Source organism: Zonotrichia albicollis, chromosome 10 (assembly GCF_047830755.1).
Source record: "Zonotrichia albicollis isolate bZonAlb1 chromosome 10, bZonAlb1.hap1, whole genome shotgun sequence".
Lineage (NCBI taxonomy): Eukaryota > Metazoa > Chordata > Aves > Passeriformes > Passerellidae > Zonotrichia > Zonotrichia albicollis.
The window spans coordinates 8,819,635-8,841,780 of NC_133828.1; the positions used below are offsets into that span (position 1 = coordinate 8,819,635).

General features: G+C 39.1%; 1 protein-coding gene across 1 annotated transcript in view; it reads right to left on the bottom strand.

The window, feature by feature from the left end:
* Window positions 1-21,835, bottom strand: part of CCDC93 (CCC complex scaffolding subunit CCDC93) — a 32,297-nt gene extending 10,462 nt beyond the window's left edge. Inside the window, exons 1-16 of the mRNA XM_005487924.4 lie at window positions 21,522-21,835; window positions 20,408-20,521; window positions 18,597-18,691; window positions 15,981-16,092; window positions 13,468-13,566; window positions 12,383-12,439; window positions 10,666-10,766; window positions 9,748-9,787; window positions 8,274-8,366; window positions 7,756-7,806; window positions 6,701-6,787; window positions 3,558-3,674; window positions 2,071-2,133; window positions 1,824-1,897; window positions 1,198-1,279; window positions 762-833 (exon numbers count right to left, since the gene is read on the bottom strand). Coding sequence (XP_005487981.1) covers window positions 762-833; window positions 1,198-1,279; window positions 1,824-1,897; window positions 2,071-2,133; window positions 3,558-3,674; window positions 6,701-6,787; window positions 7,756-7,806; window positions 8,274-8,366; window positions 9,748-9,787; window positions 10,666-10,766; window positions 12,383-12,439; window positions 13,468-13,566; window positions 15,981-16,092; window positions 18,597-18,691; window positions 20,408-20,521; window positions 21,522-21,563 — 1,299 coding nt within the window. The 5' untranslated portion in view covers window positions 21,564-21,835. The remainder of the gene's footprint in view (window positions 1-761; window positions 834-1,197; window positions 1,280-1,823; window positions 1,898-2,070; window positions 2,134-3,557; window positions 3,675-6,700; window positions 6,788-7,755; window positions 7,807-8,273; window positions 8,367-9,747; window positions 9,788-10,665; window positions 10,767-12,382; window positions 12,440-13,467; window positions 13,567-15,980; window positions 16,093-18,596; window positions 18,692-20,407; window positions 20,522-21,521) is intronic.
* Window positions 21,836-22,146: the final 311 nt, after the last annotated feature.

The window sequence follows — 22,146 nt, forward strand, 5'->3', positions numbered from 1 at the left end:
GCACCTGAACAGAACATAAACCCTCTGACATGTGTTCTACACTTCCTGCAGTGTGGGCTTCTAAATTTGAAGATCCAGTAAACAATGTTAGATATGCTTTTTTTCCTTGCTGAAAAAATTTAAGATTTCAGTTTGCACTTTAATTTTTTTCATGCTGTGTTGAAGAGGACAGCAGCATCATGGAAGTTGTAATCTGCCTTGTTCCAGAGGTAGGAATGCATCAAATGTTTACCCACTGAAAATAAAGTCATTGAAGCTTTTCCTTTTCTGTTCATTCATTATTCATTGCCATCAGTCTGGATGCACTTGTGTTAAAGTCTAACTTCCGACAGCTGCTCACTGCATGCAGTGCACCGAGGCACTGAAAGCTCGTGCTTTCACCCTTCAGATAACCCCACTTCTAAGAAAAAACAACCAAACCAGACATATTTTCTGAGGAAGACATGTTTCTGTCAGAGATATGCACAGCTTTTAGCACAACACCCAGGGATTCTTCTCTGGTACTACAGAGAAAGAAGTAAAAGACACAAAAGCATCTACGAGCAGAGCCCCATGGATTCTGCGAAAAGAACAGATAATGCTGTTGCTGTTTGCACACTCCTGTATTTCTAGGATTATTAGCCTGAACAGTGGCTTTACAGAAATTTTTAAATATTCCAGCAGATACTTACAGGCTTAAAAGAATGTCCCAGAAGTCAGAAAGACTTAAACAAACATTCCAAAATGCAATTTGAAAATAAGAACTTAGGCTTTTGCTTTACCTGTTCCTCCCCATCTTCCGCTGTTTCGGCTTTCAGAGTCTCAATATCTTGTTGTAGTCTCTCCATTTCTTCCTTTAAAACAAACAAAAGTGGATTTTTTTTTTAAACTGAGACCTCTTCTCTTAAGAGAGGTGAGGGAAGGATCCTGACAACACAACTTCTAACAAAATTTCAGAGCTGACCACACACACACTATTTAAATTTGGAAGATTAAACAGCATTCCCTGCTTGAGGGTATTAAGGAAGGCCAGACCAGCTCAGATCCTTCCTCACTCCTCCCTGCTCCAGGGGTGCTAATATTCAATATAAACCTGGAGTGAGCAGTACCTGGGGGTGGGACAGATGACAGACAGGCACACACAGCACAACAACACACCAGGAAAGTGCTAATTTACCAAGTTTTAAATGAATCCTTGCAGGAGACACTGGAACTTACCCTACAATGTGCTTTGAACTCTTGCTCCTGGCTCTTCAGGTTTTCATTCATGGCCACCAGTGCTCTCAGACTCTGTAATATGCTAAATTTGAAGATCCAGTAAACTATGTTAAATTTTTAGTTTCTAATTTAAACAGATGGAGAATTAATACACATTAAAACAAGCTTAGTTCTAAATAAATTTACAATAAAACCTGGGTAAATTAAAACCCCAAATATCAGCACTGATACACCAAGGTCAAAATGGAGTGTTACATTGAATATTCTGATGGCTTTGTTATGTTTTAACCTCATTACTGTGAAAGTTTTGAGAGACTTCCATTTAATTTATGTGAGATGAAGGCTTCAAATATGAACAAAATAAATCAAGAAGGCCTCATCTACTTGTCAGATGTGTCTAGGGTTCTTCTGCTTTAAACACAATTATTTTGAACTACAGACTGACACTTTTCATTCTGACTGAATCCTATTGCAATGTTTCCCTGTCTCTGGAAAGCAAGCTGGAGAATAATTCAATTTTTAAATTTTAGTTATTTGTTAAGGTTGAAAAACCAAGAATCACTGAATGATTCATTTTAAAACCATTATTTTTCAGAATTTCAAAGGTAACAAAGGAAGAAACTTACCTAGAATCTGCTTGGGATTCTATTGTTTCTAAGGCTGCCAATTCCTTGTCCAGCTTTTCACTGTAACTCTTAACCTAAGGGTTACAATTAATAATAAATTGATAGTTAATTGATTAATAATACTTTGACTTTCAAACACCATGAGATCAGCTTGCAAACACCTTCAGTCTTTCATACATCCCTTCATAAACAGAATTTCTCAAAAAAGTTTCAGCTACAAACAGCACAGAAAAAAACCAAAGATTACCTCTGTTAATGTCTCTTTTGCTTTGGTACATTTTTCCTGCAGATCAGCATATTTAGCTTGCAACTGTTACAAAAGAGAAAAAAATAAAAGAGTTGGATTCCATATTCACACTAATTACACCTGTAATGGAGAACAGAGAATATTTGAGCTGTCCATAATGGTTGTCTGTCAAACAGCAGGCCAAGCATAACAAACACTGTCTTTTCTTGTCAGTTACTCTTGCAACTGATTGCAAGAATTCTGACTGAATATTTAATTACTAATAGCAAACATTTACCACCTGATCCTTTAGCTCCATAAAGTCCCAGAATAAACAACAGCTTTTCCAAATTAGAGGCCAACAGAATTGGACAGAATCTCTGCTAAACTGCTCAAACTTTTCTAGCCTGGCTGTACTGGCCTAGTTTCACAGCAAGCTAAGAATGAGTCCCATTTTGTACTTCTCCAAATAAGTCAGGGCAATTCAAGACTTGCACAGAAGCACCATGGCACCAAACTACAGACACTGCCACACCAAATAACCAAGTTGCTTTATGGCTCTCTTCTGTGTAACTATGAAAAGTCTAATAAGGCAGCGAGCAAAATATGTATTATAAACAAATATTAGATATTCCACTTGTCAATTAATTTACAGAAGCTAATTTTAGAAGAACATCCTCATTTAAATTCCCTATGATTTAAGGTAACATTGCAAATAGTAAAACAAAAACAGGACGTGGTTTACAAAAGTGGAGCAAAAGTGAGCAAACAAAAAATGCACATGTAGCTCAGTTCCACTTCCTTTCATGCTGTTTCAGTGTGCTGTTCACAACACACAGCTGTGACTTAATGCTCCACTCTTCCCTTTCCAAATTTATAAACATAAAGCTTTTTCATTGTTTTTCATATTTTTTTTACCAAGAGTTCACCAACACATTTTATTCTAACTAATTAAAAAAATTTAAGTCTGCAGTCCACATCTCATGAAAACTGACATGAATTTTTAATTTTGAGAAATCTTGCCAAAACTTGCTGCAGTATTGAAGCCAGAACTCCATAAATATTTCTTAAAAGACAGGGTTCTTGACTGTCACTGGTTTCAAAAGCTGCTTTTGGCAAGTGGTAAATGAAATTCAGCCAGGAAATTCTTACTTTAGTAAAGTGATAAAAGGATTATATTTGGCTTACAGCTGTCAGTACATTTTTTCCCCATATAAAAACAGCACTGAGATTGTTATGTACTGAAAACAAGCTGCACAGAATTAAAGGACCCTCAACTGTTAAAATGGAAAAATCATGGTTCTTCCCAAAATTAAGGCTGAGCAAACTGCCCCCAGGAACACAACCTGTTCTCACAGTCCAAGGACAAAGCAAGCTGAGGAATCACTGTTCAGCATGACAAATTGCTGGTGCAGAAGACACCTTGCAGGTATTTTCTGGATGGCAAAAACTTTGTGATCAACCACTTCTATCAATGTTTTCTTCTTTACTACACACACAATACTTACCTCCTCGAGGAGTTTGGTTTTCTGCAAGATCTGCTTGTTGAGAGATGCCACCTTCCTTCTGTGTTGCTGGGCAGCTCCAAGCCTTTCTGGTCTCTCCTCAGCAGAAAGCTCAGATTGCTGAAAAACCAATAACAGCCTTTTGGATCCCACAGCATTGTTTTCTGCTTCTTCAGAAGCTCAGGAAATACCAAAGTGGGACACACCTGTGATATTCCTTATCAAGAACTGTGTCTATCCAAAAGAATGACTTACTGATTTACCTCACATCAAAATAAGCAAGCAGCTGAACAACTGAATTATATTCCAAAATTTGCAAGTAAAGTAAGCTAAAAAAGTCAGTTGCCCTGGGACAGGTGGAAAATATTACAGTGTACTAGAAGACAGATTTTTTTTTTTTGCATCAGTATTATGGTTAAACCTGGTAGAGTTCTTCAATGAAAAAAAACCACAAGCATACTAAAAAACACCTTAAGCCATGATATTCACTGAACTTGTTGAATCAGAGATGTTCCACACTCCAACAAGCAGCTTCAGGATTTTCAGAAGCCTTGAACAATAGTGTATTCTGAAATAGAGGCTTGGCTGCATCTCCATGCTGAATGACAATGACATACTCAGTGTGGCAGATGCATTTTCCACTCTGGGGTTTTTTTGGGGTTTTTTTTGGTTTTTTTGGTGTGTGCACGTGTATTGGTGACACCAGCCTTTGACAACTACTCCATCCAGCATGCATTGCCAAGAGTGTCTCATAAATGATAACAGAGACAGCAATCTGGATCCAGCCTCCTCTTCTCTCTGAATTGTGAAAGCAAAGCTGACAGAAACATTCTTTACAAAAAGCATTTAGAATAGAAATTGTATATTTGCAGTAGACAAAAGAATCATTAAAAAGCAGTGATATCTTGATCTCTAAGGGATTATTTGCCTAAGGTTATTTGTACCTTTTGAAAGTCTTCACTTTGATACTTACATCCATCTGTTTTCCTAATTTGCTTCATGCACTCAGACTTTTTTTCACTTAATCCATTTTCCAATATTTCACTAGAAAACCAGTTAATTTTCAAGTACCTCAAGTGCTAATTTATAGTCTGTCAAAGACTTCAATACTAAGTGCTTTTTGAATAATTACCCAATGTTGACAACTGCTACAATGCATAATCAGCTAAAATGCTACAAGAAATGTGATATATTCTTCACTCATATTTGCTCCTGGTTCCACTCCAGGCAGATGGGTAAGCAGCTTAATTTTAAATGAAAATAAGAGGCAAAGCCTGTCTTCCTCCTCTACACTTTCTATGTAATTCATATTGAAGAGCAGCTTAATGATGTTATGTTTCTACATCCACAGCAAGAAAAGCCCAATTCTGATGGCTTAACCCAACAATTCAGAGGCTTTCTTTGCTTTTGTTGTTAGGAAAGGAAGAAATGCCTCTAAGCAACACCTGTGACCCTGAACTACTCAACAAATATAGTCTTACTTATTCCTCTCATTATTTAGTCAAATCACATTCCTTCATCATCTTATGCATTTCAAAACCTTATCCTTCTCACCACCACATTTAGCCTCTCACACGCATAAGACACAAATGAAGAAAAATGAAAATGCAAGAGAAACAAACATGAGCTAAACTAGCCTGAGACTGATGTTTGCAGAAATAGTAAAAATCCATGTAGTACAGCTTTGCCATTAAAAAAAAGTGGATCATATTTCAAGAAGTGAACTTTACAGCTTGCTTTTTGAAAATGGGTAAGAACCATCACTAATGTCTCTGACTGTTTAAAGATGATCCATTTGCTACTCATTAATAATTTTCTGCCAGTATTTTCAGAAGGTGAGGAATGACACTACAGTCCTTCCTCTAGTTCACTCAGCAGATTAACATGGCAGCAGAATGGACGGGCAAATGCAGAAAATTCTAAGCATAGACCTTGTGCAAAAATGCCTCTTGTAAGAAAGGTCCTGGCCCATGGCAACATCAGACCTAGAATTTGGCTTGTCAGGGATCTTTACAGGGCTTGTGGTAAGACAAAACTCTGATAAAAAAATAAGCACTGCTGTGTTTCTCAGGCTATGTACAGTTACCAGGGCCTAAGATTATTAGAATTATATCCAAACATTGCTGATACTTCAACAAACTCTTTGATAACATCCTTAATTCTTTTCCTCGTGCATGCATACGTGCACAGAAATTCTGGTTTTTTTATCACATCCCATAGATTTGAAAAGTGATCTATTTTTGGTTTGACTTGAATCAGTTCTTACTTTTCAGAGTATTAATCATTGCTCTACTATAATAGTCAAGGTCCTGCTCCCTGTTCTCAGAACAGAAGAAATGTAACATTGAAATATGACCCTTGGGCTTCTGTTCTTCCAATCTTTTATAATAAAGAAAGGCCAAGAATTTGCTGTTGAGCTATAGGGTTTATCTCCAAAATGGGAAAGCTCCATACCTCAAATGTGTCAACAAAAAGGAAGAAATATGAGAAGACTGCTGGACAAGTAAGAGCGACCTATAACTCATATCTGGCAGTGATGTATTGGATGCATTAATTGCTTGAAGAGCCAGATTTTCTTTTCACATTACTGCAGAAAACAATCACAGCTGAACACAGCAACTGGAGCAAACACACACATTTAATTGCTTTGACTTTTCAAAGCAACAAAGGTTTGGGCTTGATGAGATGAGATTCAAAACCTGAGATACAGAGCATGACTGAGAACTGGAGCCCAGTGCAAGCATCTGGAAATCTGAGTGCAGGAGGCCTAGAATTTTCTCTGAGCAGGCCCTCAGAGCTGTATTTCTGTGCTTAACACTGAACATTTTAAAGCACATCAAGAATTTAGGCCTCTAGTTTGAATAGATACAACTCAGGCTCCTCTTCATCCATGAAAGGATTTAAGCAGGTCTTAAACCCAAATTAGTCACAAATGCAATTCAGGGACATGTACTATCACACCAAAAGCCTGGGTATGTTGAAGTCTCTTTGAAGAACTTTCCTGAACTCTGGCTGTGCTGCTGCCCACAGCATGTATTAAAAAGTGTGTTTCAAGAGAATCATGGCAATGAAGTTGGCAGTTTAAAGCCTAAATTAAAATGCTATCAAACACCACATGGTTAAACCCACTCAGGTAACACACTTACCTTCTCAGCATATTCAGACACAATTTGCTTGATCTCATCTGACTGGAGTCCAACAATCTGGCCAACTGTGCTTGCTGTCAGTTTGCCCTGCAATTGTATCAAGAAAATGCTTGGAGTTTTGGAACTGCCTGTACTTTTACGTGATAATTTCCAGTAAGTTCTAATTTTAAACAGAAATTTGCACAGTGAGTAAAAATCTCTAATCACAAGAAAAGTCCAGGAAACACTCTATCCCCCCAAACCTAATCTTGCTGACAGAAATATCTCACTTAAATCCTTTTAGCAAATTATTCTTATTTCAGAAACTTTTATTCTTTATACTGAATTTTGCATTTGCTTAACAAACCTTTAAGCATGCAGGCACGTGCAAGAATTCAGCTTTAAACTGCATGCATGTATAAAACCAGTTTTCAAACAGAACTGAATTCTGCAATGGATTTCAGTAGAAAGCATGTCAGTCAACTCTGAGACTAGACTAATTATTACCTTTTCTTTCACGACTCCAGCATCAACGGAAACAATGTTTAACAGTTGAAATTATTTCCAGTCCTTTTGCCCAGAAATCAAATAACAGACTACAAGTTCCACTATTTCATTAAATACAACAAACTAAGAAAAGAAGATGCATATCCAGTATTTTCTGTGTCTCAGTCCCATGTTGTATTTATAAGTGCCTTGAAAAGAACCTTGAAAGGCACAGTTTTCCAGCACTCGCCCCAATAATCCTCTGAATAATTTCACAAGATGAATAAAGTAAGATAGGGCATCTTGGGTAGCTGCAGAGTGATGTCTTTACCCTGAAATTCTTGTAGAAACCATCTGAAATAGGCATTTATTTATATTTTGTCATTATCATTTCAAGGCAAATAATGAACTAATTAGCCTTTTAAAATTTACTGTTTTCCTAATTCAACCATTTTTTATGCACTCTCCTTATGAAAATTTAAACAGTCATTCCATGACTTCAGACCTGAATCAGCAGCCTGATTTTAAGAATAATTACCACAATCAACCATAATTTAAAGAAAGCTGTATCAGTTTAAAATGCTACTGACCTCTTCTGTTGCCATTGCAGCCATGCCAGTCATCAGAGTTTTAATGCGAAGCTACAGCAAAACATGAAGAATTATACAGAACAATTTAACTTCTAACATTTTGTTATCTTTCTGCCAGGGACACATACATAAAATTAGTATCATATAATGTGTATTTGAAAACATGCAACAGGGCCCTAAGTCTGTGAAAAGAAGAGGTGGCTAAAGTTACCAAATGTAAGGAAAATTTCTTGTAATAGTAAACTTTCACTCAGACTATTCCACTCCCACTGTCAACCAAAAACCAACCTTTTAAAAAATGCTCAGATTCAAGAAATAATAAAGAAGTTCTGAGTGTTAAACACCAAAAAACATTAATTTTGTGGATCGATTTCAAGCTCTGTATTCTCCTGTGGGAAGCAACTTTCACTTTAAGTAACCATGGAGATTTTCCTTCTTTTGGAGAATGACTGGGCAATGAAAATTGAAATCTCTCCCCCAGGTCAGTAACTCCCATGCCTGCTGTGCCTGGGGCTCACCTCCTCAGCAGCCTGAAGGTCATCTTCATCAGAAGGCTCAGCCTTCCCTGCTGCTGCAAGCCCTGGAGGTAGCACGGCTTTTTTATCTTCAGCCTTTTAAAGAGAAGTTAAGACCTTAGAATATTGGAACTAGGTATAATAAAATGTTAAGAAAGACATCAAGGAGAAAATTGGAATGTATTCATATAAACAGAACAGCTACATTTCAGCTACTGGAACATCCTCACCCTCCAAATCATGCCAAATGAAATGTAAGCCTTCCTGATTTCTCACAAGTATTCCAACTGTGTCTCTGCCTTCCTATGGACTTATCTGGTCTGAAGATTCCTTATTGCACAGAGAGAGAGCTGCCAACCTCAGACAACCCAGAATATGATGTCTACTACACAAGACAGGACTGATTTTTTTTTTAATAAATAATTTTTGCAACTTAATATCGGTGCAACAAACATCCAACATAAAAATTGCAAACATGCCTGGTTCAGTTAGAAGAATTTGTACCACTGAAGCAAAGAGAACTGGGGACAGCCAGACTCAGTTTCTAGGTCACCCTTCCACACCACTAACATATTTCACTGTTCACTTCTGCCTTTCTGGAGGCTCAGCTTCCACAACATCTAATATACAATATCCCAAAGGCAACAGAATTTTTGAAGAAACAAAATAAACTCTATAAACATGACTAGTGGTGACTCTGAAGGGAAAACAGACATGCCTAGTTGGAGATATATCTCCATTTATAAAAAAATAAATGTCACATTTGTATGTGGAATACTGAGATAATGAAGAAGAGCAACTTTAATCTACTCAATGTATTGCTGGGTCCATGATGTGTTTAATGCATTACCTTCATTATCTCTGTAATAAAGACTTGAAGCCAAATTAATATCTGCACTGAAATCACAAAACTGCAGGTACCCAGCATTTTATGGACATTTTAAGATGCCATAATCATCAAAAGCACAGCATGGATGCTAATTTTCCACAAGGACAATGATTTATTTATAATTTTATTTATTTATAGGTTTCTCTATCACATCAAACAAAGTGTTTTGTAATAAATGTCTACAGTATTTCTTACCAAGCTGAATGGTTCTTTAAAAAGAAAGACCCTTTAATGATCACATTATGTCACACTCAGTTGAAAAATATAAACAGACAAAATATGTCATTACCTAACAATAAAAGTCAAACCAAAACAAACCCAATGCCCACACCCTCTTTCTTCTAAACAAAAAATAAATTTGCAAAATGTGATCTGTAAGCAGAGATGAAGGAAATCCTTTAAAAAGGGCAATCAATTCCACCATTCATGGCATGCAGATTTTTAACTGCAGTTAGCCATTTATAAAATCTGTTAACAGTAGAAGTTATAGCTGTCTATTCTGCTGTATTTTAAGATTTAACAGTAACCAACACTTCAACAATGCAGTTCTTCCCACAATTTGAGTATTTTAAATTGGCATATTTTTACCTGTTCTGTTTTTCCTGCTTGTCTGCTAAATCCATATCTCCTAAAAGAACAATAGCAACATGAAGGAAAAATACTGTTGTTTATGACTTCCACAAATACATCAAGTTTTTTATCAATTTTCAACATAAGATATGCACCAAGAGCCAGAACCAAATTAGTTTTGAAATGTTTTGTAAACTAAATAAGCAGGTACTGGAGCATATTTACAGAATGGTTTCAGAGGCATTATCTTGATATTCCATATCCCATCAAGATTTGCAAATCTTGACTTTCCATAAAAAATTATCATGTAAAGCTCATGAGAGGAAAAGGCAATGCTCTCTTCACATTTGAAAGTTAATCCTGAGCTATTACACTACACTCCAGGTTACTGTTAAAAGGAAAGTACTCAAAACAGTGAGACAAAAAAATCAAAAAATCTATGGCTATGGGGGAAAAGAAGCCCCAGAAGATACAAAATGGAATTCAGATGTAATCTGCACTTGTTAAGTATTAAGAGCTCAGACAGCAGACAAGATGTCCTTACCACTAAACTGTGAAAGGAAAACTGGAAATAGAAACTAGAAACAGAAGCTCTGTAACTTCATTTTTATGTGTTTGGAGAGCTCTCAGTAAACCAGAGGGACTTTCAGAGATAATAGAAAACGGAAAGCCTTGGTAACTTTGTCTCTGAATGAAAGTTTGCAGCAAAGTGAGAAGACAAAACATTCAACCATGTTTCAGCCTCCTGATGCAGCAGCCACATGAGAATGAGAAAAAGAAGCAACAGCAACTGCAGGTCCTTTTTCACCAAATTTTCAGTGGATTGCTTGCAAATACCTAATATTGATTGACACACTATCTGGAAGGATGATGTATTTAAGCTGTTTTTATAAAAAACACAATAAAATCAAGAGAGAGCTAAATGAAGCCTTTCACCTGCCATATTCCAGAAGTGTGGCATGAACCTTTGATTCCTCATCCAGCAGCTCCTCAGCTCCTGTCTGACGTTTGTATTTTCTCTGGGGTTTGTAAACCTCCTGCAAGACAGTGAAAAAGTCTCAAGAAGTTTGGTAGTAAAATGACTTCAATCTCCTGCCATCCAAGTGTGATCCATTAGCTCAACAACAGCCCATCAAATAAAACAAGAATTCACAATTAATATTTTGTACTGATAGAGCTGCTTCCAATTTAAAAACAGAAGGGAGAACATTTCTTTTTAAATCTGGCTTTCCATACCACACAAACTATTATTTTCAACAAACAATTCCTGCACCATAACACTGCTGAAATGGCTTTCCATCTTTTTCAAAGATGTGACACCAAAGTGGAGATTTCAAACAAGAACAAATTGATAGCGGGTAAACTAACATGTAAAACAGAATACATGGCTCACTGGAAAGGCAAGTGCTTCTAGCTGGAGTAAAAGACTCATTGTAAGTCTGCTAATAATTAAAAAACCCAATCAAAACATGAGGAACAGCACTTTAGAAACTGTAATTGAAATTTCCAAAGCAAGGACAATTATTCAAATAGATTAACAAAGGAGCTACATTGGTCATCACCTGGAGACTTTCATTGCAATGTTATTCTACAAACACATGCTGTAATTCAACCACATATATTACACTCAGGTCCTTTGTACAGAAAAACAACTACCTCCCTCCAAAACCTGCCAAAAGAGTAAGGTGACTTGTCTGGCCCATTACACAGCCTCTCATGTGGCTCCTTACACCAGCACTGAGCACCTCCATCTATGAATGGAGAGCTCAGGGTGCCTGGCTAGAGCTGTCTGAAAAACAGGGATTTTCTCAGGAGAGCAGGGTTTCACTATTTATTGAAGAGCCTTGAAAATGTGCCATTCAAAGCAAAACCAGATTTCTCCTCTCTTGTCAAATGCTGCCCTGGAATTTATCAAGATGGTCCAAAAACCCCCAAAGCAGTAGTGAACTACTGTGAGTCAGAATGGTGAATTGATAGTCCCAAGTAAGAGGGAAATTAGAAAGCAAGGACAGAAACTGCAGTTGGCAGCCAGACATCTGAATTCAGGTATGAGAGTGAGAGAGCCCAGGTGTTTTACTATTTTACCTCTCTGTAGCATTCATGAACAAGCTTCCAAAAATATACACAAACAGTTTATCCAAGAGTTAGGAGATTTGCATGTGAAAAAGGAGAACACAGGTGAGACCACCTTTCCCAACCAACATCTGCTACTTGAAGAAAGCATTTCTGAAGCAAGGTGTTTACTTCCATTGCTAATTACAAGAAGTGAAAAAGTCAAGTTCTGAAATGCAGATAATTGAGATCATCACCATATTAACCAATTTCAAGGCAAATAGCACAACTGCTGATAGCTTCAAACACACATTTAAGTCTGCTGAGGGTTTAACAGTCTGAAGGCTGCCCTGTGAGTTTTGTTTGATAGTGTGGGATTCCACACAGCCCATGCAGGCAGTGGATGTGGTTTATCCCCTCATACAGTGCCCACCTATCCATGTGATATATTGGCATTTGAGACCTGTCTCAATGATGATCAACATGTAACTTAATTGGGATCTTCTCATGAGAAAACCCAATTAAACCAGAATTAACCACATCCATTTCATTACTAAAAACACACACTTGGCCATAAAAAAAAGAAATCTAACATACTTACAAAGATATCAGTAACTGTTTTGAGTGCCTTCTCTTTTCTTTGCATGAATTCATCATCCTGAAAAACATTAATGGAAGTAATTAAAACACCAGGAATGGATACTAAATCTCCAACATTCTAATGATTCTGTGAAACAAAGCTGTCAAACAGTTTCTGAGTTGCCCAGTGATTTGGTGAAATGTTAGTGATTTGCTGTAACAAGAAAAGTACTTGCTTCTGCCTTCAGATGGGAGATAGGTCATCAAAACTGTGTCCAGACCAGCAGCCTGACACAAAAGCAGCCCCAGCCCACTACTGGGATCTTCAATCTTTAATACACTATTAAGAAATGAACTGGGATAGACTTGATGTGAAAAAGAGAAGTCTCCTCTACTGTTTAGTTTCTAAGCATTAAAGATAATTATTAAAAAAAAATCAAAATTGAAAGCATGCCAAGTTAATTACATCTGTCTATCCCAATACTAGGGACATCTATCTTTAATCCTATTACAAAGGGACAAAACTTAGGTTCTAAATGTTAAAAATGAAATTGCCCTTGTGATATGTAAGAACAGAACTGATGGCTTTGCACTACAGGCACATATCCAAGCTCATTCAATCTCTCCTCCTCTATGAAGGAAACTTCATCTCATTGCTGAAGAACAGTTCAGTTACTGAATGAAGTTTTTTACAAATCTAGTTTTCAGAAGCAAATTTTGGGGTTTGGATACAGGAAGACAAGAGCTGCCTTTCAACACTCTGAAAGAAACCCCAAATTATAGAGTATTAACACCATATTCATTCTCAATTAACTACATTAGGTTCTCCACAGCATGCTGGGTGCTTCTGAACACAGAGATACAAAAATACCAAATACTGCAGAAAAACTAAGGCAATCATTAGGCAAAACTTAACCAGAATCTACAAAATTTCTGTCACAATAATGCTTCAATTTTTTTCCCAGATAAATTTGTAGGGGATTCCTCTAACACTGACAAAACAATGGCACTTCACTCTGGTGAAGTGTGCAGATTTCAGAGCTGTGAGGATGGTACTGCAGCTGAACATCTGACATATAACAGAAACAAGAACTGCCTCAATCTTACCTCTGGCAGCCTGTGAGTTTTCTGAAACTGTGATATTGAGTAAGAACGGACATAATCTCCCATTTCTTCCCTTGTTTCTATTGCACGTTTCACCAGCCACTGAAAAGAAAATGGTATCAGCTGAAAACAAAAGAATAATAGCAGCAAGCACCAAACTGCTGCCTTATTTTTTAATACATGATAAAAGCTAAAAGCACATTTTTAAGCATGGAAACAAGAGCATGTGATTTATTTGTAAACATGGCAACTCTTTGGCCTAACCCTAACAAAAAGTGTCAGTATTTGTGACTTTACAAACATTTCTTTTTCTTTTGTGCATATGTTTCTTGTATGACATTTTCCTACTGTAGATCACTCACTGGTTTAAAAGACTACAGCTCCACCATGAACAGACAGATCTTCAAGCCTATGAAGTGCTCATGAAGAACCACATGCCTGTGCAAGAAAAAAGGCTTCTTCTGACATTTATAAGACCACACAAAAAGCCACAAAATCCTGAAGTACATTTTAAACAATGTTGGAGAAGATAAATCTTGCAGACTGTTGACAGCCTGTGCAGGAGGTCACAGAAGAGATGAGATCAGTTGTGGGATTCAAGTTTGAACCAACAACTGTTTCCTGTGCTATAAACCATGAACCCCTGGAAAGTGAGGGGAACATGATGACAACAAGAGATGAAAATGAAGAATATTAATTACCAAGAACATCTCAACACAAGACTGTACATACTTTTGCCTGTGATCATATGCAGAATTTATTAGGAAGTACAATGACATTTCTGCCCAATGGAGTAATTGTAAGATTTTTTAATATTTTTTTAAAGTTCTGCTACAGTTTATGGCAGTGAGTCAACTCAGCCTAATTTCTTCCTGTAGGGAAGGATCCACCTAAATTCATGGACAGTGCAAGAGCTAATGGGACACAATGCCAGACTTTAGAGCAAGCATTTGTACTATTTGAAAACTGATTTGAGATTTACAGATAAAGTGGAATCGTGATTTTACCAGGGCATTGAATAAAGTGCCATTACCAAATACATAATTCTTACATGGTGTAGTCAGCGTTTCATATTTTGCATGGTCTTTTTCAGAACAGTATTCTGGTGACACCAAAAAGTTTTCCTGAAAGTCTGTCTTGGCTGGGATGAAATGAGGAACCTAGATTATGTGGAGCAGGCAGAACTTCACAGGGAGCTGACAGAAAGCCAAAATTTTTAAACCAAGATCCTCTACATCCCAAAAAAGACTTGTATGGGTCAGCTCTACCACCTACTGGCCAGCTACAAATACTGGGAGTCACTGCCCTCAGAGAAACCCAGAAGCAGATTTCCTCCCTGTTTAGAATTTATGTTTCTCCTTTCCAGAAGCAATATCCCACACCAGGATTTGTGATAAAACAGGTGACAGAAAAGAACACCTAGTGCTATTGTTTTTACAGGAGGAGGAATATATATCCTATGAAAGAAGCCTAGTGTTTGATAAATGTAACCATTCATTGCCATCCAGTGACTAGGGCAAGAAACTCAGCTGGGTTGATTTTTTTTTTTCTTCTGTATAGGAAATAAGGGTTCAGAAGCAAAAACACACATTAGCAAGATACAAATTTTCCACAGCCTGAAAGCTGTGTAAGAGCAGACACACCACAGAATGTTTTGTGGGGAGTGCAGTTAAGTGTGGTTTTCCTCAGGAGCTTCCAACTAGAAGAGGAAAGAGTACCAGAAAGTTTTCCCCACTTCTTACAGATTGAAATTTAGATTCTTCTTACTTGCTAAATTCCTTCACAGGCACGAGGTAAGGAGATATTTAATGGAAAAGAAGCTTGCTTAACAGTCTTCATTTTCCCTATCTGTCAAAGATACCTTTCTGTGTGTAGATGAAAGGAAAATCAAAAAATGCCAAGGATTCTCAAAATACCACATGTAACTGGAACACATCAAGTGTTAGCTTAAATCTTAATAAACTTGAGAATGAAGCACATGGTGAGTCAGTGGTGCTCAGCAAATACACAGTAAGAGGATCACTTGTCAGAGCACAGTTTTAAGTGATAGGAAATAAGGATAAATTATGCTTAAAGAAATGACCCCAATGACTTCTGCCTTATTCATATCCTTCTGATTCAAGGTTTATCTGCATAACTTACTCCATAAGTTAAGCAGAGACTGGAAGGCATTTGTTTTATTTCCTAATCTGCCAAAGCAGACTATCAGATTCCACAACAAGATTAAATTCAGGTTCCTTTCAGCAGGCATTCCACAATAAGCATAATCTGACTCCACTGCAAAGAATTCAGAGAGTTAGTTTTGTTTATTTTCTAAATGTGGATAAAACAATACTTAAAAATTCTTTCCATAATGTCACTTCATTCTTTAAAAACATCAAGACAAATGACTTCTCTCTGCTTACTTATTTCAAAGTTAAATAAAGTGCCAAACAATAATTCAAAGCTTTGTTCTATTTTTTATGCAAGTTTTATGAATTTTTCAGCAAAGTATCAATACAGCATGAAATTATTACCTGTACAACAGGAAATATGTGAATGAAATCCAGTCCCTGGATCTGATGTGGTTCCAAACGATGCGGACACTTCATTTTTGGTAATACCGACACGATTTTTTCAGTTAAGGCACTATTATAAAAACAACAAAAAGACAGATGTATATATGCCACAATTTTCTTTTGTAAATTACAGATTATTTTTGAAAACACAGTAGTGCAAAGATTCCCTCTAGTAACTTCCACTATATGAAAAGCAATCCAACTCATTTCCAAAACAGCTTTTACAGGCACTATTTATATCATCAGTCTGTGAAGAGGTGATTAAGCCCCACTTACAGGCTCCTACTTTGGAAATTCATTTAACTACTACAGAAAATTTCAAAATCTGCATTTCTGGACAGATAAAACACCCATATAAAATACACCACCACAAACACCTTTACATGTTATAGGGTACACCCAACATGAATAAACAGCAGCTTTAAGAACAGTTACATTAAGTAAGAGATGTACACTCCAAGGAAGTCCAGAAACAAATGTAAGGACTTAAAACTTTATTTAGCAGAACTCTCAAAATAAATATTGATGTTACACCTGAAACTTTCTGAATTTAAATAGATACTGCACTTAGAAGCTAAATACACAGTGCACTTCACATATTTTTAAGCGACTAAAATTGAATTTGCTGGCAGCAATCTCATTCTAGAGCTCAGTAAGAGCTGGTTAAGTGAAAGGATTACCCTGCCACAAGGGATCCATCTGTAAGAAATTCATCCTGTTTCCACTGAACACCTAATTTTTAGGCAAGAATTTTTTTTGCTGTCAATGTTGGCAAGTACATTTTTAAAGCAGGTGTAACCACTGAGGATGAGAACTTTACTTGGAAAAGCAAAGCTATTTCCCCATGAAGGACAAAAAATTAACTGCTCCAGTACTGACCTCACTGATATTTAGCACTGTCCAAATGGACAACTAAGGTCCTGGAAGAACAAAAGGGGATCAAGAGATATGAGACAGTGACCAAAATCTGGGACTAGAGCCTGAAACATTTTACTTCCTAAAGGGAAGTGAAGCACAATCAAAGCAAATGCAATTAAAACAAAAAAAACTATTTATCCTAATGTATGCTTCCATGTTTATTTGAGCCCAGCAATTAAATAACAGGACACCATCACAATGGTGTAACACCATCACTTTGGAGTTATACTGAGAAAACACAGTTTAACTTTGCTTTATCTTGAAAACACCACGGAAGCCCTGAGCCTCTACCAACACAAACATTACATGGACATCAAAACAGCCTATGCTCCTATGTTCTGAACACTTTTAGATTTACAAATAAATCATTGCTGCTGTTTTGGGAGAGGAGACTGATTTTTGTTTTGCCAGTTTTGCATCCAGTCAGCTGGAAAAATAGCAGAACATTTTGAGAACGACTTAACCAGCTCCGACCATGCTGGTTTTAAGGATAGCAAAGACAAAAAACTACCACTACCATTTTCATTCCTAGTCTCTACTTAATTCTTTGCACTCAGCAATGCTTTATGTACTTAGTTATCTATGATGTAGTTAGTTATCTATGTAGTTAGGTATCTATATCTTTGAGTGCCTCCAATTGCAATACCCACAAATATTTATTTTGAAAACTCTTGCCAATTCTCTATGATTTTCAAGAAAACACAGCAAGATGTTCTTTTTAACTACACTAAGTAAATAAGTCTCTTAATAAGCCACTGTAACTTATCAGGCTAAACTTATTTCCTGCAAATTTTAATTATGCCTCTTTTATCAAATATAAATAAAGAAATAATGGAGTTTAGAATGTGTTCCCTTTCCCAGCATAAACAATGTCTATAAGCTCTCTGGCACTGGAATTAGCTGGCTTATGAGCAAATTCCATGCATAAGAAATGAATCAAAACAGAATGTTCTCACTGGGTCACCCTGAGGAAGGAAATCCTCCTCCTCAGCATGGGGCAGATACCTATTTTGGCAACAGTGACATGCTTTAAATTCTGTTTGCTGATGCTACAATTCTAACCCAGAACCATAAAAGGGAGTCAGGGTTATTTACACAGCAGAACTGCAGACACAGGGAGCTCAGGGAAGGCCTTCTAATGTTGCACTGCAGCTTCCAGCAGCGTGGTCTCCCTCTGCCCTTTGCTTTGGCCTCTGCATCACCCCCTTGTGCCAGCACAAGCATCCGTACAGCTGCACAGAGAACTGGATCCAGGAATTCATTCATGTTAAAACTATTTTCTTTTTTTTTTCTTTTGGGTTTTGGTTTTTCAGGGTTTTTTTGGTAGGTTTTAATTTGGATCAGTTCCCAATTCAGTTCAGTGTGGAGCCACATAAATGCTTTCAGTGCTTAGTAGGGATATAAGAGCATGGCAGCCCAAATGGAATGGCCCTGCCTGGTTTGAAATAAGCTTCTTTCTGGATTTAGACTTTGTGGAACTACAGTCTGAGAAACCCAGAAACCTGTGCCTTTTGTAAACAGGCAGTCCTCAAAAGCAGGAAATCTGAACTAAAACTCTTCCTTAGAAACACAGCAGGTAACATCCCCCTCCCCACCCACGTTTTATTTTCTAAGAAAAAGAAGAAAAATCCCCCACTTGCCATTTAATCAACTTACATTTTTTGACCAATAGTAGAGTTTTCCTGAAATAACAAATCCACGTCAATGTCAAAGCTGCAGGTAGTGATACACCACGTCATGCCTCCCACCACCTGGCAAAGGAGCAACAGCATGGTCAGGGCCATTCTAAACTGAACAGGTAAACCCAAATGCATCTTCCAGGCTTCATTTATTTTAGAAACTACATCTCAGTAATCTCACCCTCCTCAGTATCCTCTCTGCTCTGAGACAGACTCAGATAACACAACCACACCAACTTCATACAATACTATACACATGTACGCTTGTGTACTATACACTAGCACATGTGTACAAGAAGACAAAAACCAACCCAGCAGTTATTGACAACCTAAATTCCTCTCTTAGCTTTATATATTAGTTTTGGAACAGCTCTCAGATTGAAAAAAGAAAACCAACCAACCAAAAGGATAAAACACAACAGTATGTTAAATGTCACAACCTCCAAAAAGGGACCATATCAAAGTTTTATCAAGGATCATAATTACTGCAGTCTTATATTTACCTTTTTATATACATCTTTGCTACTATTATTTCTTGCTTGCTGACACATGCAACACAAAGTGCTAGACACAGCATCAGCACACAGGAAATCCCCAGCTCTGCAGAAATCTGTATTTCAGGCCCTATTCTGACATGGGCATATTTAAACTCCTGAGCTGTTTCATCAACTTTACAGAAACATTTAAAGACAGCCTTGCATAAATATGTGCAAAATAATCTAAATGTGTGCAAAGACAAAGAAGAGAAAAAGGGATTAAAATGTGGAATTTCTTGCCATTATCACACAGCAGATTAGGAAGCTTGGTTTCTAACAAGGTTTCTGACAAATTCCCCTCTCACACTCCCCTCTATGATAACCCATATATCCCTTTTGCATTAGCAGTGTGATCATTTTCAGTAGCAAGGCTCATTTTGGTGAGGTTGGGAACTGTCATGAAATGGTAACTTTGCAATTGTATTTAAGTACCTGTAAGTGATTTCTACACACAAATGCAACAATGTTACATCCAAAGCAGTCTCCTTGAAATTTCTCTGTCTGAAAGCACAGACTCCTGAGCAGCGACTGTTAGCAATACCAAAGAGTTTGAATAAAATAAAATTGCATTGCAAAGTGAGGCTGTGCTATGATCAAAGAGAGAGCAGAAAACAGAAGAATCCCTTTCAAAGCTGCTGTAGTTCTGTGTTTTTAAACCTTGGTTCAGGAATTTCTCACAGAGTCCGCATTACAGCAAATCAGAAATCTCTCTTCAACCTGAACTTTGCTCACTGTCAGCATCACACATTTCCTGTCTACAACAATGAAAGGTTAACAAATATGACATTCTAAAGATATGCAAAAACAGCCCCAAAATAATCTCACCAGGCTAACTGTTCCTTTCTTACACAGACACTTCCTCATTTCTCATCAATGCTGTTTTAAAAATTACCATGCTATCTCCAAGTATCCAAAGACTCCAAGTATCCAAAGATTACCTATTTTAACTGCTGTTGGGAGAGAGAGGAAAATTCCCTGCACACAACTCCAGCATAGGCCATAGCACCCAAAAAAAGCAGACAGCAGTAAGTTTGCATCCAATTTTCACCTTTAAAACAGGCCTTTCTGCACAAAATTGTCTTTCAAGACTGAAGAGGTCCTGTCTGTCTGAAACTAGGTCATTTGCAGAATTATTCACACAGAGAAGCCTCATAAGTTGCAACTGTCTTATAAAGAATTGCTAAGCAAACCAGCAAAACGTATAAGCCTCTTATACTTAAAAGAAGCGTTTAAAATATTGTAATGGCCTCACCTTGTCAAAGGGTGATAACCCCTTGATTCTTGCTCGAAAATACCCAGCAGCCACCAACAGCTCCAAGATTTCAGTCAACTTGATGTTTTGTTCCTCATCTTCTCTTGTTTCCACCTGACAAACAAACAACAAAACACTAATTCAGTTTTTCTCATTCATTTGAAGAGTGAGCATTTTCCGAGCCTTGGCACAGATCACATATCAGGGTAAACCTGCCTTACATTAGCAACCTGGTTGTTAATTTGAAAGACATTGAAGAAACAGGTAGCACATGTGATGTTAAGTCCATTTAGAAATATTTTCACCCAGTTAAATACTTTAATCTGCTTTTGCTGTTCAAACTCCTGGTCCACTGCCTGCCCCTAGCTACTAAGATTGTCCTATTGCCATAAGCCAGTTAACTTATTCTCCATTTCACACATTTCTTTCAATTTCAGGCTTCATAAACTCACACACTTCAATTTAACCTCTGTCCCAGCCGAAACCAGGACACGCTTTTCTAATCCCTCTACAAAACCGGGAGGAGACGCTCACACGGAATTCCACTTTTTGGGCAATGCAATTTCAAAGCAGGGCAGTCACAAAAGTGAACTGTGACAGGCAGCCCAGACAGTCCCGGTGCTCCGAAGCCTCACCAGCACAGCCAGCCCATCCCAGGGCTTTTGTCCCCCCCCCTTAGAGGATGGAACCCCCCAGCTCCGGGGATACACGCGATTTCCCAGAAGCACAGAGCTCCCGGCAGCTCGGCCCTAGGCCGGAGAGCCGCTCACAGGGCTCCAGGTGTGCCCGAGGGCTGCACGGCCCCACCTGCCCGCCTCCACCCCTCTGGGCACCCTCCTCCTCCCCGCTGCCTCTCACGGGAACCCGGCCAGCCGGGCTTGCAGCGGGCACACGGGAGGCGATGGAGCACCGAAAGTGACCGCACAGCGCTGCCAGCAGCCCCACAGGCCTCCGCGTCCCCCGCGCCCTGCGCGCTGAGCGGCACCGACCCCCGCGCTGCCGGCCAGGGCCGGGAACCGGGGCAGGAGCGGGCGGGGATCCCGGGGACGCCGGTGCAGCGGGGCCTCGGCAGCGCCCGGGGGACGGGGGGCTGGGAGAGACGCGGCTCTGGTACCTCCTGCGGGGCCTGGCGCTCCTGTCCCCGCGGGACCCCCATCGCGCTCCGCCGCCGGCCGCGCCGCTGTCACGTCCGCTCCCCGCCGCCGCAGCGCCCCGGCGAAGGGGTGTTCCCGGCCGGCGGCTGCCGGGTTCCCCCGCCCCCGCTCAATGGTTCGCCCGCACCCTCCTTGCGTACAAGCGCATCCGGGCCGTGCCATTCGCGGCCGAGGGGTGCAGGGGAAGGAGGGCGGCGGCTCATGTGACTGACTGGCTGCGCGGAGCGCAACGGCCGCAGCCCCGCCCGCGGGCTGCGCCCTTGGGGGCGCCCCCGGGTGCCCCCACGTCGGCGGCCCCTCAGAGCGCGGCTCCTCCCCGCCCGCCCCGGGCGCTTCCCTTGCGCGGCGCTGCCCTTCGCCCGCCGCTCTCATCTCCTTTTTTTTCCTTTTGCAAGGGGTCCGGAGGCCTCCCGCCAGCATGGAGGACAAGTTACTGAGTGCTGTGACTGCGAGACGCCTCACGGCCGCTCATGCTCCGCTGGGCGCTGACACTTCTTCATTGCCAGCCGTGTTTCCTTTGGTGACCTAAGAGCTGAAGTGGGGTTTAATTCTGTTTTTTCTCCCCTGCACACAGATCAGAGAATC